This window comes from Crinia signifera, chromosome 5, assembly GCF_055691185.1.
Source record: "Crinia signifera chromosome 5, ASM5569118v1, whole genome shotgun sequence".
Classification (NCBI taxonomy): domain Eukaryota; kingdom Metazoa; phylum Chordata; class Amphibia; order Anura; family Myobatrachidae; genus Crinia; species Crinia signifera.
In genome coordinates, this window is record NC_139221.1 from 198,536,204 (window position 1) to 198,553,284 (window position 17,081).

The window sequence follows — 17,081 nt, forward strand, 5'->3', positions numbered from 1 at the left end:
AGAATGGACTAGAATAACCCCCACAGTGTGGGGGTTATGGGGAGGTTTGTTTTGAGGTCTTTGGGGATATTATTTTGTTAGTATTAAGTAGGCTTATTATGGGGTTTTCAATTATCCAGACGGGCAATATTTTTTATTTTTCTTTCCTTTTCTCATATCCTGATATTGTTGCGATATATTAATTATTTTTATCTATCCTTTGTCACAAAATTATTGGGTGTACACACATTGATATATGTATAGATCAGACACCATACGCTCTTATCTTTGAATGTCTACCTGAATGGCACCTTCAGGTTTAAGTTTTAAGTTTATCCTGTTAACAGAGTGTTACGCTATGTTATATTATTATTTTTGCTTAACTGTATATCCCTCTTTTTGTATGCACCCATATCTGATAATACCTAATTTTTTTTACCTACCATTCATCTATATATCGCCATAATCAACATGCCCTTATGCTATGGTTATGTAAATGTTAAAATTTCAATAAAAATTACGCAATTAAAAAAAGAAACTTCGCTGAGATGGGCCATGAAGAGACCAAAAGGCAAGCCCTTCAACTGAAAATGCCAGAGCCCCACGCTGATTCACAGAAACTCCAATATTAGAATATGGATGTAGGCATCATTGATGTCTATTGCAACCAAAAATTCTCCGGCTTCAATGGGACATACTCCAAAAGAATTCTATGCCCGAAAGGCCCGGAACTGCTTCAATTCTAAGCCTGACTCCACAACCAGATGGGGAATCCTTTATCCAACCAAAAGAGTTATTCTAGTCAAGATCAACTTGATCTTCTTTCTGAGATGAAGCAGTCAAACCTGGATCATATTCAAGGTGTGTAATCAACCATCGCCTTTTAGTGTACTAGATTGTACAGCCCCACCTATGACTCCGCTCGCAGAGCAGCGGAGGTACCCAGTGGGGAAAGCGGTGACCCTTTAAATAACACAGATGGAAGCCCAGGTGACATAGGCCCAGTTGCGGCTATAGACGAAGCTGCATACTGGGTGCAGTGAATAGGGGTCAAAACTCAATGCTACAAAGGTAAGTAAGTGTGCTCCAGAGGTGGAAGAGCCCTACAGACCAGACTCTGGTTTGGTGACCCTACAGAGGTCGAGTGGAGAGTGGTACAAACTGCACATTCTTGCCCTAATCTAACTGACTAGCCCTACTCTCTCAGTGTTTGCCCCCTGTAAAAACACTTCGATAAACTAAAAAAACCTAACTAAATGCAAAAAAAAAAAGTGCTGCTGGAGGTGGGAGGTGTTAGAGGTGGAAGAGTTAGTTATCTGTTTAACTCACTCCCTACCCCAGATGCCACAGCATCCCCCAGATGGATGAAAGAGAAAAGGAGGAGAATTCACTCCACTATATACCTTTAAACCGTCCAGTTTTTATATAAATTTGTATCTTAGGGGCAGATGTATCATAGCAGCGCTTATCGCGCCGCTATGATACTTCCTGCTTCGCCTCAATAGCGAGGCGAAGCAGGAAGGGACATCGACAAGATGTATTAACATCTTGTCTGCCGAAGCGGGGGAGCGTTAACTCCCCCCTTCGGCGATGTCCCTTTCTGGAGATAGCGCATCAGTTAATACTGATGCGCTATCTCTTGTCCCCCAGCCGGCCGCACTGGGCATGCGCGGGATCTCGCTGTTCACGCGAGATCCCCAGCGCAGCCCACAGCTGACAGCAGGGACAGCGCTGTCCCTGCTGTTTAGATAGGGCTTCGCCAGCCTGATGCTGGCGAAGCCAAAGCAGGCTTCGTGCGGAACGGTCAGCGATGCTGACCGTTCATACATTTGGCCTGCTATCATTTTGATAGCAGCGCCGATATGGACAGGGGCGCATAGCGCCCCTGTCCTTTACCGCATCTCACCTGCTTCATACATGGGGGAGAAGCGGTATCAGTGCACATAACGTGCGCTAATACCCCTTCTCCCCCATACCGACCGTTCATACATCTGCCCCTTAGTTCCATGTTTATATCTAGAAGGGAACTTTCGGTAAAGCATTTATGATATTTTACCAGAAGCTAGTAATATATAGCTATTAAAGACATGATGCATAAGTTATCAGAAACTGGAGCCTTTAAATGTGTGCTACACTTCATAGGACTCCTGTAAAGAGAAAGGAGTGTTAGCAGGTGAGTTCTCACCAAATGCTGCACAAACATTTTAGTTTTCTGGATAGAGGTTGTATTCCCCTCTGTTGTTGCTTGTAAGTATCATCTGTTATATTGACTGCAGAGGACATACATTATCTGAAATGTTATGTGTAGCACCCCAGCGGGTTGCTAATCACTAGAAACGGACATTGTGAGCATCTACCTAAGGCAGGGGTGGCCAAACCTGTCCTCAAGATCTACCAACGGTGCATGTTTTACAGGCAACCTGTGGATCTATAGTAAGAATGAATGCAGCAGGTTTGAAAATGTGACAGTTAGTAATGACTACAGCTGTGCACCAGCTAGGTAGCCTGGAAAACGTGGACCGTTGGTAGATCTCGAGAACCGGTTTGGCCACCCCTGGTATATGGACCACTGAGGAATAACTGAGAGCAGGCTCCTTTAAGGCTCCCAGCTGGGGTGGGATCAACCCAGCAAGATGTCTGACCACTTTGAAGAAAAGGGAACTGGATTGGCTAACAGAGTGTGGGGTCAAGAGGTGAAGCAGGAAGAAGCACGTGTAGGAGAGAGAGAGAAGCAGCAGCAGCATCCTGTGCGAGCTGAATGGAACTAAAAGGTGAGGAGAGTGACAGAGAGAGTTCAGCTGTTTAATCTTCCCAGCTAATCTGTCAGCCGTCCCTGCTTGCAATAGCAGTGCACGCTACTGAGTGGGACACAGTGGAAGTAACTGCTAACAGCAGCAGCGAGGAGCAAAGAGACACAGAGCCCCATGTGCTCAGAGGAGACCCTGCAGAGCAGGATAGCATGGAGTGTGGAGGACACTGTAACAGTCTATTACACCCCTGTGTAATAGTGTGCTCCCTGCTAGAACCAAGTCTGCAACACTCACCACAACTTGTGAGCAAAAATACTCCTGACCGGATTGGAAAAGAAGAACTAAAGTAACCTCACAGTGTTAACGCCACCTAGTTCAGGTAAAGTGGGCCACCACTGCCCTGGGGGGGTTACATATGTTTTGAACAATTATTTATTCCCATTAAATCCCTCAAGATTGCAATGTGAAAAGTGTGTTATGAAACTGGATCTTTGGTGGCCCTGCATATAGGCAAGTAGTAAAATGTTATAGACCCTAGAATATCTACTGAGGACCCACAGCATATAAGAGTGTGGTTAAGTAAGTGAGGTTAAGACCTCTTATTTGTGTAATGTACTCAATTTCATTCTAATTTCCAACAGGCCAGTGCATCATATTAATCATACATTGTCAAACATAAAGTGCATAATGCGATCAGCTTTGTGTGTTAAAGGGTGCATCAGCAGATGGAATTCATTGCCAACATGTTGAGATGTCACGGAAACAGGTTTTGTGCATTAATAACAACAGAGCGAACAGTCAAGGTAAGAAATGTTCCAGCCAGCCAAGCCAGTCCATCCCAGGCAGTGCTCCAAACCTGTTTCCATGACATAATGTTATCATCTCTAACATTGTGAAGTTGTTAATCATTTTAAGCACTTTAAATCCTTTAAAGTGCTATAGAAAACACTTAAAGTGGAATATGAGGAATCCATGCTAGCGGCTACGTTTCTGGGACACTAACTTTCTTGACCTCTAGCTGGCTGTAAGCAAGGGTAAAGTTAATTCATTCAATTTACTGGACTTATGAATTTATTTTAATTAAGTGTCCAAAGAACACATGTAAAAACATACTTAACTATATAAAGTAACTTACTTAGCCTTCTTCTTGATGTATTTCCAAAAATCTGAATAACGAAAAAAGCAAATGATTATTTAAAGCAAAACTGGTCATTTGGGTATTATCAAGATATTAGAATAAATATCAGAAAATTTTTATTTTTTACATCATCTTAAGCTTACCAAGCAACAAGATCATGGGTCGGAAAAGCACTGGTATGGTATCTTGGAGAAAGATGGCAAAGCTAAATCACCCATTAATGACAAAACCTTGCGCAGCATGATAACTGGCAAAAACAGGATGTAGTTCACATACCAATGGTCAGAATATAGGCACCAAAATCCAGACACCTGGCAGAATGGTGACAGCAGAATCTCAAACATAAGTTCAAATGTGTCCACATACATCTATTCGCATTACACAATGTGCAATCACGTGTGACTAGGCATTGCTGATCATCTTTTTGTGTAACATTTTGAAATGTGCATTATTCACAAACCGATGCATATATATCACACAAGCAGATAATGCTAATTAAATATGTGGCCTGCCTACATTCGGTGTGCTACAGCAGCTGTATCTGCATACAAAATGCTATGTTACAGTGAGTATCAGTAAAACAGTGCCTAGTAGCATTTTGTATGCAAATAGTCGCAGTCACACACAGAATATAGGCATGGCAAGGTACCATTTTAATAAGCAAGAACTGCCTGTGAGTCCTAAGATGTATTTAAGAGGAAAAAGATGCTTGATGCTACCAAATCACACTACAGCATGAAGCGACTAAAAGGGTTGTTTAAAAGCTCAAGGGGGCTAGATGTGTGTGGATACATCTGTATACCAGGGAGGTTAGTCTACCTGGGGGAGGGTTAGGCTGCATTTATTTGAGTGCCCGTTAGGATATTAGGCAGCCGGGATGCCAGTGTGCATGGTGTGGCAACAGCAACCTGATAGCCGTATCCTGTAGCCAACCTGTCAAAAATTTCTTGATATTAGGAGAGTTTTTCAATGGGTATGTACATTGTGATAATTTTTTTTTTTTTTTTTAACTAATCAAAACTAACAGCTTAATGGGCGGGATTCACTAATAACCCCCGCTGCACATCACCGACATTTGCATTGTTAATAATCGCATATGCATTAACATATGCGATTATTAACGCCAAGGCGAAGACCGGCGACGTGCAGCGGGTCCCCCCTCCCTGCACCCTTACCCGGCTGTGTGAGGGCTCCTCTTCTTCATCCCTGCACTCGGAAGAGGTGCAGGGAGGAGGAGGTCACTGGTCCGGGCAGCACAGCAGGAGGCTGCCCGGACACAGGTAAGGGGGGTGCGGCGCAGATCGCCGGGGACGCGTGGGGCGGCGGGGGATGCGAAGGGAAGCCCATAGGCTTCCATGGGGTTACGCCATATAGAACTGGCGTAACCCCCCGCAGTGAAGCCCCGGCGGTGGGGCTTCACTGCATATGGAAATGCGGTAAAAAACTAAAAAACTGGGTTTTTACGGCATTTTCAGTTTGGTGAATCTCGCCCACTGTGGCTTACTTCTTTCCAATACCGCATTTGATAAATATAGATAAAGTTAGTAACGAAGCATGGCTTGACATGCCAAAATTTGAGCCTTCAGAGGTTCCCTGCCCAATCCTCCCCACACCACATAGACCAGTGATTTTCAACCACTGTGCCGTGGCACACTAGTGTGCCTTGAGCTGTTCTCAAGTGTGCCCCCAGATCTAGAGATGCCCAAACCAGTTTACAGCCCCCACCAGTTCAACTGTTATTTACTGGTCTCTTCTTTTCATGTAAATGGTAAATGTATTTTATTTTTGTTACCTGTGGGGACTAGTGTGATTGTTTTTTATATGGGGGCCAATAGGTTTGTTTTTTTCCTGTGGGGGCCAATGTGTTTTGCCCTGTGGGGGCCAATGTGTTTTGCCCTGTGGGGATCTCATGGTGTGCCTTGACAATTTTAAAATTTTATTTAGTGTTCCGCAAGGGAAAAAGGTTGAAAATCACTGACATAGACAGTATATACAGGGGGAGTTAGGTCAGCAAAGCCAGGCGATGTCAAACATTATATTGTCACCCTGGAAGAGGAGAAAGAGCCTGTAGATGACCAGTTATGCCACCTTTGTAACGGGCAGATGTATTAAGCCTTAACAAGAGATAAATGCAAGGGTGATAAAGAGAGATAAACGTCCAGCCAATTGGCTCCTTACTGACTTTTTTCAAACACAGGCTGTAACATGGCAGTTGGCAGGTGATTGGCTGGACATTTATCTCTCCTTATCACCCTTGCATTTATCTCTTGTTAAGGCTTAATACATCTGCCCCATAGGGTCTACAGGCAGGGCTGTGAATTTGCAGCACTGCTGATTTTTGGATGGCCATGCATGCGTACAGTATGCTGTGCACACGCTGTATGTACAAACGGAACTAGTGAAGGGTTGCCTTTGCGGTCTGTACGCAGGGTGATAGACACGGTGCGTCCGGTTGGGATTGGTAACCCAGCGTCTTCTAGGAGTGCCCCATAAAAAACAGGCATTTTCCGGCTGTTGGGAGGGAAGGGCGCCAACGTCATCAGCAGATTCCTACTCCTCCTGGCAAGAGGGTTGGGACACTAGGTGTCCTCAGAGGGTGCCTACGGAGGAGTGGGTTTGTTCAAGCTGCAGTTTCGATATTGGGTGTCAAGCCCAACTTGTTTTTTATTATACTCTATATAATTAGGTAAGGTTTTGTCTCCTATTCCACATAATATAAGCCTACAGCTACTATTAAAAACTAATAAGATTTAACAAATTTACATGCAACAGGTGCTCATTATCTACCTCATTATTTGAGGTATAAAGTACTGGTACAGGGTACCATAGACATCACCTTGAAAAAGCTCTTAAGCGAAACGTGTTGGTGGAACCTAGCACGGACACCCAACACCTGGAAATTGTTTGCAATAAGCGTGACCGGACCAGCTTCCCTACTATCCCAGCAGCCGTGTTTATTTTTGGGACTCGAACCAGCCAGCACGAAAGGCGAAACCCATAACAGCGGGCCTTCCCTGGGCAGGAGAGTGCAGTCTCTTCCAATAAGTCCTTGCCACAAAAATCGGCCTCAAATAATTGGGACATTCTAAAAGGAAGCAATATAGGAACGGACACAGGACACTATTTCACCAGGACTCTGGGTGACTATCCATGCTCTTGCAATTTTTCTTGGTACCATCTGTTTTTATTGATAATCAGCATATTTACTTGATTGTCTTTTTCAATGTTTAATTATTTTTATCGTATAAAATTTGAACAATATTTTTACACCTGTTGCATGTTTTGAGATATGTCGCAGTTTCAACCCCCTTTCTACACATTCCTACTCCTCATGGCCTTCGAATAGGGGAGAATCCATAGAATATATATTGGAAATACACTACGGATAGCAACTGGGTATGTTCTCCCCCTTTTTTATGCCCCCAATCATCATATTTAAATCACTCCACCTATTGGGTAAATCTCGTTTACTAATGGCTGACGGTATTCAAAATCATTTTCAATATGGTGATATTTGTGTTTTTTTTTCTCCTCCTCTTCCTCTGACCTATTCGTACTCATGTTGTATGCTGTTTTAACCCTGAAATGTTCTGATTTATTTATAATGATATTGTATCATCATTTACAGTCAAATAGTTTTTTTCATTGCCCCTGATGAAGTCATGATAATGATGAAACGCGTTGGGCCTTCTGCTTCAACCGAATGATGTTTGCTATCAATTCACCAAAAAGGATGTTATACTGACATACTAGGAAGAAGCCCCACACACACTACAGGAGAATGTAACAGAGATCACACAGATGGGCCCTTCTAAATGATATATATTATACATTCTTGTCTAGTTTGTACACCCACCTGCAGGTCAATTTTGGCTATATAGCATTCTCACCAATTACATTCCAACATGATGATAGTAAATAGACATAAATAGTAGAATAGCATACCATTCTTAAATCCATAACCAGAAGTCTTTCTGTTTTTAACCTAGAGAGAAGAAAAAAGTTAATAGTGAAATATTATGTGCACATCTCATGTAACATATACAAAGCGTACTAGATTAAAATGATTACCTTATACAGTAGCTAATATTCATAAGCTAAATAAGGCTAGTCAAAATGTATAGGTGCCTTAATCTTTTTGAAAATTCCCCAACGGCTACCATGAACATACACACATGTATGCACTGGGACTGTAAAGCTCTTCCAAGGCTCATGTTTTTTGAAGGTTGTCAATAGCTAGGTATATGTAGAAACCTGCTTTTGTGTTCCACATTTTTCAATGTCAGCTACATTTCATGTGACTATATTTTATTTGTATCCAGTATTGCTATTAGAAACTAGGAGTTGATCTATTTTTCATTTTCATAAAAAAGAAATTGGGTGTAAATATTAACAAAATATTGTGTGTGTGTGTGGTCCTCAATAGCTTACTGAAAATTGTGTCTCCTGAGCTAAAATGATTGGCTATCCCTGCCAATTTATCCCTTCATTTTTCTTAACTGAATACAACTACTCTCAAACATCTGTATACTTCCTATAAATGCTCTCTATTGCTCCATTTCACTATCTGTATAATGTCTCTGTTGCTGTAGCTATTCTTATTAACATTTATTAGGTCAAAGATCATCTTTATGCCCCCCATACACGGTCCGTTTTTTCGGTCCATTCTGTACTTTTAAAGTACACATCGGATCGGATCGCATCCCTAGAGCATGCAGTGTGCATGCACTGCGATCCGTTCCGATGTGTACCTAGTACAAAAAGTATGTGCAGCACATACTTTTTGTACCGTACTATGTGATGCGCGGGAGCGCGCATCGCATAGTACAGAACGGAGCCCTACACAACGGACCGTGTATGGGCTCCTTTAGTATCATATTTGTATACTGCTAATGAGGGCCTTGAGGGAAGTGGCAGATCTGTAGGTGGATCTGAAGGGGCATGGGTTGTTAGGTCTACACCAACTAGGTCGACAAGCATTGGGTCGACAGGCAGCAAGGTCGACATGTGTCTAGGTCGACAGGGGTCAAGGTCAACAAACATTAGGTCCACACAAGCATTAGGTCGACAGTCAAAAGGTCAACATGGGGTTTTTCACATTTTTTTACCCGAATGTTGACACAGTCGACATGGACACAGTTTTTGTCTGAGGAGCATGTGGGATTGATGGGCAATTAAGGGACATACTATTATTAACAGTACACACATCTTATTTATTTTTAAAACCATAAATCAAATAGGACCCACACTTTTTTTTTTTAAACGATGACACACATAATTATGAAGTAAAGGCCCCCATACACTAGGGCGACTTGTCCTTAGGACAAGTCGCCCCCGACTTCCCCCTGAGCTTCCCCGGCTGCTCCCCGGGGGAGCTTGATTAGATTGGCACTTGATGTGCCATTTTTTACATGTGATAAATCGTCTCGATTTATCACATGTAAAAAACCCGGGGAGCAGGGGGGGGGGGCCTACAGAGCAGGGCTGCTGGTGGGAGCAGGGGGGCTGGGGACGCTGCGGGGGACACAGGTGGCATAGAGCCGGGAGCTGTCAGTGCTAGAAAAAAAAAGCCTATATAATGAACGGGCAGCCTGTGATTGGCTGAGCGCTCTCTCAGCCAATTGCTGACTGGCTGAGAGAGCGCTCAGCCAATCACAGGCCACCCATTCATTGTATGGGCTTTTTTTTTTTATTCCGTACTGACAGCTCCCGCCGGATCCCCCTGCCCGGCTCTATGCCGCCTGTGTCCCCCGCAGCGTCCCCAGCCCCCCCTGCTCCCTCTACCGCCGCGCCGCCCCACTAGGTCCCAAGTCGGGTGGTCGGACGTGCAGCAGGTCCGACCACCCGACGCAGATCCGATGCGCACGGGGCCGCGCATCGGATCTGAGGGGACATCAAATCTAGCCGATTTTGGTCCGATTTCGGCCAGATCCGACTGATCTGGCTGAAATCTGACCAAAATCAGCTAGTGTATGGGGGCCTTAAGTGTAATTGTGCCTATTTTATACACATATATATGCCCATACTCAATGGAGGCCAAATATAAAGTATGGGCTAAATTGAAATGCACATAAACAGGTTAAAAAAACACCATGGTGGAAATGCAACAGCCTGAGTTTTTTTTATTGTTTTTTAAGTGGCAATGGGGCAGATGTATCAATGACGTTTTAACGTTTGTTAAATAACGGGTCCCGCTTCTTCTCCTGCATAACAAGAAGAAGCGGGCACTCGTATGGGGAGATGTATTAACCCCCCCAAGCCGATAAGGAGAGCAGTTATGGCCAGTGTTAACGGCTCTCCTTATCGGCTCCCCCGGCATGCTCAGTGCGCTTCCCCTCCCCCTGTCCGGCTCTAATGGGCATGCGTGAAATCTCGCAAAAAATGCGAGATCTCCTGCGCAGCCCGAGCCAGAAGCAGGGCTAGCGTTGTCCCCGCAGTGGGGGACAGGACAACGCTAGCTCTGAGCTGCGAAGCCCCGGCCACTAAACACTGGGGTGGATTGCAGGGGACAGCCCCGCCGAGCGTTACTCCGCGGGCTGTCACTAGCGCATGTTAGGTGCGCTAGTAATACATTAGGAAAATCGTAATCCACCCCAGTTAACCAGCGTAAAGTGCATTTCTGCACTTAACGCTGGTTCATACATCTGCCCCAATATACTTAATAAAAGGGAAAAAACCAACCTGTGTATTCCTTTGAAATATTACTAAGCACGTTAAAGTGAGCAAATCCTGATAATGAGGTTGCAGAGTAGGTGGAATCAGACTTATGATATGTGGGCAGGGTGTTCTTAATTATACCAAAAACACAAATATAAATATTATCTGTTTGCAGATATAGTTATGGGTCTATATTGAACCATGTACTATGCAAGACCATGCTCAATATCACAGTCTCTCCACCGCAATCAGACAAGCACTTAACCAGATGCTATTGGTAGTGATTAAGGATGACTGATTACTTCCTACATTATAATATAGGAACCCCACATTTAATATTCTTTAATTCAAACACTTAAGAATAATATGTTGCCCAACTTAACATAAATTTGGACCACGCCATCCATATCTATTGGTAACCAAAACAATAACATTATTTGATCATTTACTCTTTATAATACAGCATAAATGCTCTCTAAAAATATAAAAACAGTTTCCCTTGCAATACAGTTACAGTATGCTCTATATACAGGGCATGTACTAAACATTGTGCAAGAGATCAAAATAAGGACTTACATCGAGGTCACCTCGCTCTCTCTCACGACGTTCAATTTCAGCTGCATGTTCTCGAATTACGCCATACTTTCTTTTATAGTTTAGGTCTTTTGTATATAAAGGAAAAAGATGACTGTACATGCTGCTCTGCAAAACACAAATATTACCAGTTAAAACCATTGGCAGTCTTATTCAGCAACACAAACAAATTCTAGATGTATTACTATCATTCTGTCGCTTGATTAAACAGTGCAGACTATTTAATAACAACAAGAAATATGGGTACACACACATTTATACATACACACACACGTATTATCACCATGGCGGATTTGCCCTTGACGTACTTGAGCATTCAAAGAAGAAAGGGGAAAAGGAGGAGACACATGAGGTTGTCTTTTCTCTGGCCGTACAGAGTGCCCAATACCTCCCGAATCCAGTGTTCTGGAGAAGTACCTAGGTAGTAGATGATTGAGCCAATAGACATCAGAGCAACCCCTAAGCCAGACCAATACTGAAACATGGATGGAGGTCCTGATAACTCAGGTAGTCTGTTTCCCAGTTGTCCAGTCCAGTAATGAAAACTGCCGAGAGGATGACATCTTGAAACTCCACCCATTTGATGACCTAAGCAACCTCTTGCATCACCATGCAGCTTTGGCACATTGATGAGCAGCCTCTGTTCCTGATGTGACAAACGACATTGAAACTGATTTTACAGGGCCCCTTCCCACATCACTTATCTGGGTATTACTCTTCCATCGCATCCCCATAATATATACACGTGTAACGTTACTTCCGTTATTCAAAATATCAAGACAGAACTGTCTCTTTGGCAAAATCTACCTCTCAACTTTCTAGGTCGCTGTAATCTCTTTAAAATGGCTAGCTTTCCAAAATTATTATACGTTCTACAAATAACCCCGGTCCTACTCACCAAATTTGATTTGTCATTCCTCAATACCATGATTTCAAAATTTATTTGGAACTCTAAAAAACCCAGGATCAGTCTTTACAAACTAAAGCAATCTACCCAGAGGGGTGGAGTCAATCTACCTAATATTAAATACTACAACTTGGCATGTATTCTCCGCTTTGTGGTTGACTGGATCACCGATTCCAACATTTTTACAGATATCCTCTTAGACTCCCAACTCTGTCACCCCCTCTCTCTTAGTTTCATTTTACACGATAAACCTTCTCAATTAAAATCCAGACAATTTGACAACCCCCTCCTATCTTCCACTATCTACGCATGGAGACGCGTTAGAAAATCTTTGCAATTACAATGTTACTATTCCCTATCGCTCCCCCTTGTCGGCAATTTAGAATTCCAGAACGGAAAAGCCATGTCTCCCTTTACTACCTGGCGTTCTTCTGGCATTCTATCTCTGCGACATTTACTAAACACCTCACATGCACCGCTGACTTTTGACAAAGCCATGTCACGTTTCCATTTTCTACCACAACATAAATTTGCTTACCTCCAGGCTACACATTACCTAAAATCCGTACTCCAAAGGCTACAACCCCAAGATATCACAAACCCTTTCGACTCTGTCATTCATACTTGTACACACTCCATATCTACAAGATATGCACGTATACGCCCTGAACTGACACTGATTCTGACCTTTCAGGACTTCATAAATGGGCCGCACAGACCACGACGCTCAACCCTCTGAAAACATCCTAGACACGTTTCTCCTCAACCTCAAACTTATTCCTGCTAGCTCCTATCAGATGTCCTACAAAATGTTACTTAGAGCTTACTTCTCCCCTAAACGTTGCTATCTGATGGGTACAGCTGATTCCTCTGACTGCCCTAAATGCTACTCTCATAAAACTGACCTGTACCACTGTCTATGGTCGTGTCCCCATATCCAAACTTTTTGGAACGCTCTACACAATTTCGCTACCTCCTCACTTAAACTAACCTTCCATTGTAATGAATCTTGGGCGCTCTTTGGTACTTTGCGGACCAGACCTCTATTCCCAAACATGATAAAAAGCTCCTGGTAATCCTGTCAGCTGTTGGCAGGAAAGCCATCCTGCAGCAATGGATACATGCTTCGGCCCCCTCCCTGGAGATGGCAACATCTAGACTACTCTTCCTATTCACTATGGATTGGCTGGAGGCATCTCTCCACAAAGAATCCATGACTTCAGGCTTATTTCAATGTTGGGATAAATACATTCAGAGCCTACCTCTTAGAACTAAAACGGCAATCCAGGTATGCTTCCAGTCTACCTCATGGTACAACTTACAGCTTCTCCAAAATAAAACCCCTGTCATCATTTAGGTGTCATAATCCACGTACCTTTCCTATATATGGAGACCGAGTGAGTGAAGGCTGCCGCTACACCAGTCTCTGGACGCAACACACAGGTATGTTGGCAGCGGGCGTCCGGGGACTGGTGTAGCGTCAGCTTTCACATACACAGCCGCTCGCTATTTGCCAGGCGGCGGGAAGCGCTGATGATTTTGAAAAGACTTGCCGGACGCTGATTGGCTGAATTCAGCCAATCAGCATCCGGCAAGTCTTTTCAAAATCTGCCTCCCACCCACCGCCCGGCAGCGTTAGGAGCCGGAGTTAACCTTCTCCAGTCCCCGGACCCCCGCTGCCTGACCCCAAGGCAGTGATTTTTTTTGTGTGTGTGTGTGGGGGGCGTCCAAATGACTGCCGACCCGGGCGCCGAAACACCTAGTTTCGGCCCTGATCAGGAATAGACGTCACTCACGGATTTTTCAGTGAAAAAAAATGCAAGTTTATTGCATGTTCAGAGATCTGACATCTCTCTGAACATGCAATAAACTTGCATTTTTTTTCACTGAAAAATCAGTGAGTGCCGCGTATTCCTGATACCTACATGTGGGCTACAAAGTCTAGCAAGGAAGGCACCGGGTAAGAAATTATTTGGAAGCTATTTGGGGAGTGCCGGATCACTAGACTGTATATATATATATATATATATATATATATATATATATATATATATATATATATATATATATATATATATATATATATATATATATATATATATGTACAAGACCTGCACTCTCACCCACACAATAAGGTAACCGCTAGGGTGCCGTATAAATAGCAGTGTCCAAGAGGGATAGTGCTATGTAAATAATTCAACAACAATTCAGCAGCAAAAGGGGTAACAGGGACCTTTTGCTGCTGAATTGTTGCTGTTGGACGGTTGGATACTTTCTGCCTTGATAATGGTCCTTGCTGGACCGAAACGTCGGCAGGCTCCACGTAAGAACTATTAAACCTGGGACACTCTGTTCCATTATACCATTGGTGTTTGTGAAGTCTGGTGAGTGCTGTTTTCCCTCATGGGAGTTACTGTATATATATATATATATATATATATATATATATATATATATATCGAAGGGAGATGTTCTGCGTGAAGCTGACAGCCGCCCCGCTTACAGTATGACGTCACGTGAACCGCACCAGGGAAGTGGTTGCGTGTCACAGAACCCGGAAGCCAGTGTAAACCATCTGACGGGGACGTGATGACGCGACGCAACCCGGAAGCGCGAGACACGCCGATCGGACAGTGGCGCGAAACGGAGCAGCAGCTGACAGCACTCACACCTTGGGGATCCACTACTTAAGTCAGGTAAGATCGCACCCACAGCACACCACCCTGGCACCTGCACACCCTCTACCCGCAGCCCACATCCTGATGAAATGGCCGGTTGGGCCATGAAACGTCGATGACCTTTGGAGCACTTGTAATGCATTCTTTTTACTAAAGATTTATACTACTACTGGAGAGTGCCGACTCTGATTTTTTGCTCACGCAGAACATCTCCCTTCGATATTGACTTTCTCAGTAAGGCACCCCCACAGTTGATATCCTTCCTCCAGAGTGCCAAAGCTCTTTGTATTTATCCATTTTTGGTACATCTCTGCATGTCCCATCCAGGATTGTGGCACCGGATACATTGTGTCTATATTTGCTAGACATTGAATTTCCTTAATTTCCATTACCTACGCCGGATTGTGGCTGTTGCTGCACTTACCTCACCCACTACACCTCACTGGTGTACACTTTTTGTCCCAACGCACTGATCCGTGTACTACATTAACCGACCATGGAAGACACAGACACCCCTTTTTCATTTGCGGAATCCAATCTCATCTGGTGGATACATTCTCCTATACAGAACAGGAAGTGCAGAACGCACTATTTGAGGAAGACCCCTCCACACCAGCGAATGCTTGCACCATCGATGAATACGTACAACAAATGTACAAACTCAAACGTAAGGAAATTGACTTTCTATTACACGGAACATCACTATCAAATTATTATCGTGCTAAACTTATACCCAGGGGTTTCCGGGTCAGAAATGTCCCTACAATAGGGAGGAACAGTGCAGAGTTCTGCAGAAAATGGATATCTATCCTAAATAAATGCAGTACTGACCTAATGGTTCTGGTTATAGAGGAATCTGGAAAAAATCTTGCCACAACCAGACACAAAATAGAAGCTACCAGAACCCTGTTCAAATCCCTAATAGAGGACAAAAAGAATAAAGTCGCATTGGAAAAACTAGAGGCACAATGTACCCAATATCGCACAGAGCTGGAGCGATTCAAGAAATCCAAACTTGTAACAGTACAAAATGACTATGAAGACATGCGGGTGTACAGATGGCTGCAGGGTACCGAACCCCGCTACACCACGCAAAGAAAGCAAAATTGGAGACAGAGGCGAGGACAATCACGAGGCCCAGCCGGGTCCAATAGTGACAGTGATTTCGCTGTATATGACTCGGATGAAACTAGCCCACACCCTGCCGTCCCTTTAGGCCGGCTAACCAGGGGCAGAGCAGGAGGAACTGGTCCCGCCCAACCCGTCGGGGGGGCCAGAACCAAAGAATACAAAAAAACGCCCATAAACAAACGGGCAATATAGTCTACAACCTGTCATCCAAAATGCTGTCAACCCCTCAACTTTCACTGTTACAGAAAGGTTTGTCGTTTGTACCGACACAACACCACAAGGATATACACAGCACGTTCATGAATAAAATTAAAAAAAACACGACGTTTGACCCCCATCGAACAACCCCTCACTGAAATCATTTTCTAGACTGTTGGACTGTTCAGTATCAAGGTTCGCAGCTAATTCTAATAAAATCCATGACAACTTGAATAAGGATGAAAAACAGGCCCTTAAGGAACTTGCTCAGGATGCATCAATTACAATACGCCCCGCTGACAAGGGGGGCGCTATTGTCATCCACAACACCACCACGTACATACGGGACCTGGATGAACAACTCCTTGGTCATACCACCTATGCAAGATTACCTAGTAACCCCACGATGGAGTATAAAAAAGCCCTGGATCTCATCCTAAAACAAGCTGTGGACCAGAAAAACATCACACTAAAACTACAGAAAACACTGAGCCGAGATCACCCGATAGTGCCAGTAATATATACCACGCCCAAGGTCCACAAAAGCCTTAGTAATCCTCCTGGGCGGCCGATTATATCGGCATGCGGGTCCCTATGCCAACCAATCGCACAATTTTTGGACCACTTGGTACAACCTTTGATCCTTAATCAGCCCTATTACTTGAAGGACACCACCCAACTTCTCTTGAAACTGAATTCTTTGGGGACCGTACCCGACAATCTCATCATGTGCACGTTAGACGTTAAAAATCTGTATACAGTTATTCCCCATACAGAAGGTAACAACGCTGTGCGCCAGTTCTTACAGGACAACCACTTTGATGCATTGGATATACCATTATTTTTGGAACTCCTGTAGTTTACGCTAAAGAAAAATTATTTCATACACCAGGGCAAATACTTTTTACAACGCAGCGGCTGCGCTATGGGGTCCAATGTGTCCCCATCGCTTGCAAACATCTACATGTTCGCCATTGAAAAAACTTTCTTTTTTTCAGACCCTGAGATTATGAAAAATATTTGTCTATACACCAGGTACATAGACGACC

The 17,081-nt window shown here is 43.8% G+C and overlaps 1 protein-coding gene across 2 annotated transcripts in view; it reads right to left on the minus strand.

The window, feature by feature from the left end:
* The window catches only part of LOC146080769 (uncharacterized), a 95,626-nt gene that overhangs the window by 44,389 nt on the left and 34,156 nt on the right, over positions 1–17,081 (minus strand). For both annotated transcript variants that reach the window (XM_083188416.1, XM_083188415.1), the window contains exons 7-9: positions 11,101–11,226; positions 7,813–7,852; positions 3,865–3,895 (exon numbers count right to left, since the gene is read on the minus strand). In XM_083188416.1, the coding sequence (XP_083044542.1) occupies positions 3,865–3,895; positions 7,813–7,852; positions 11,101–11,226 (197 nt within the window). The remainder of the gene's footprint in view (positions 1–3,864; positions 3,896–7,812; positions 7,853–11,100; positions 11,227–17,081) is intronic.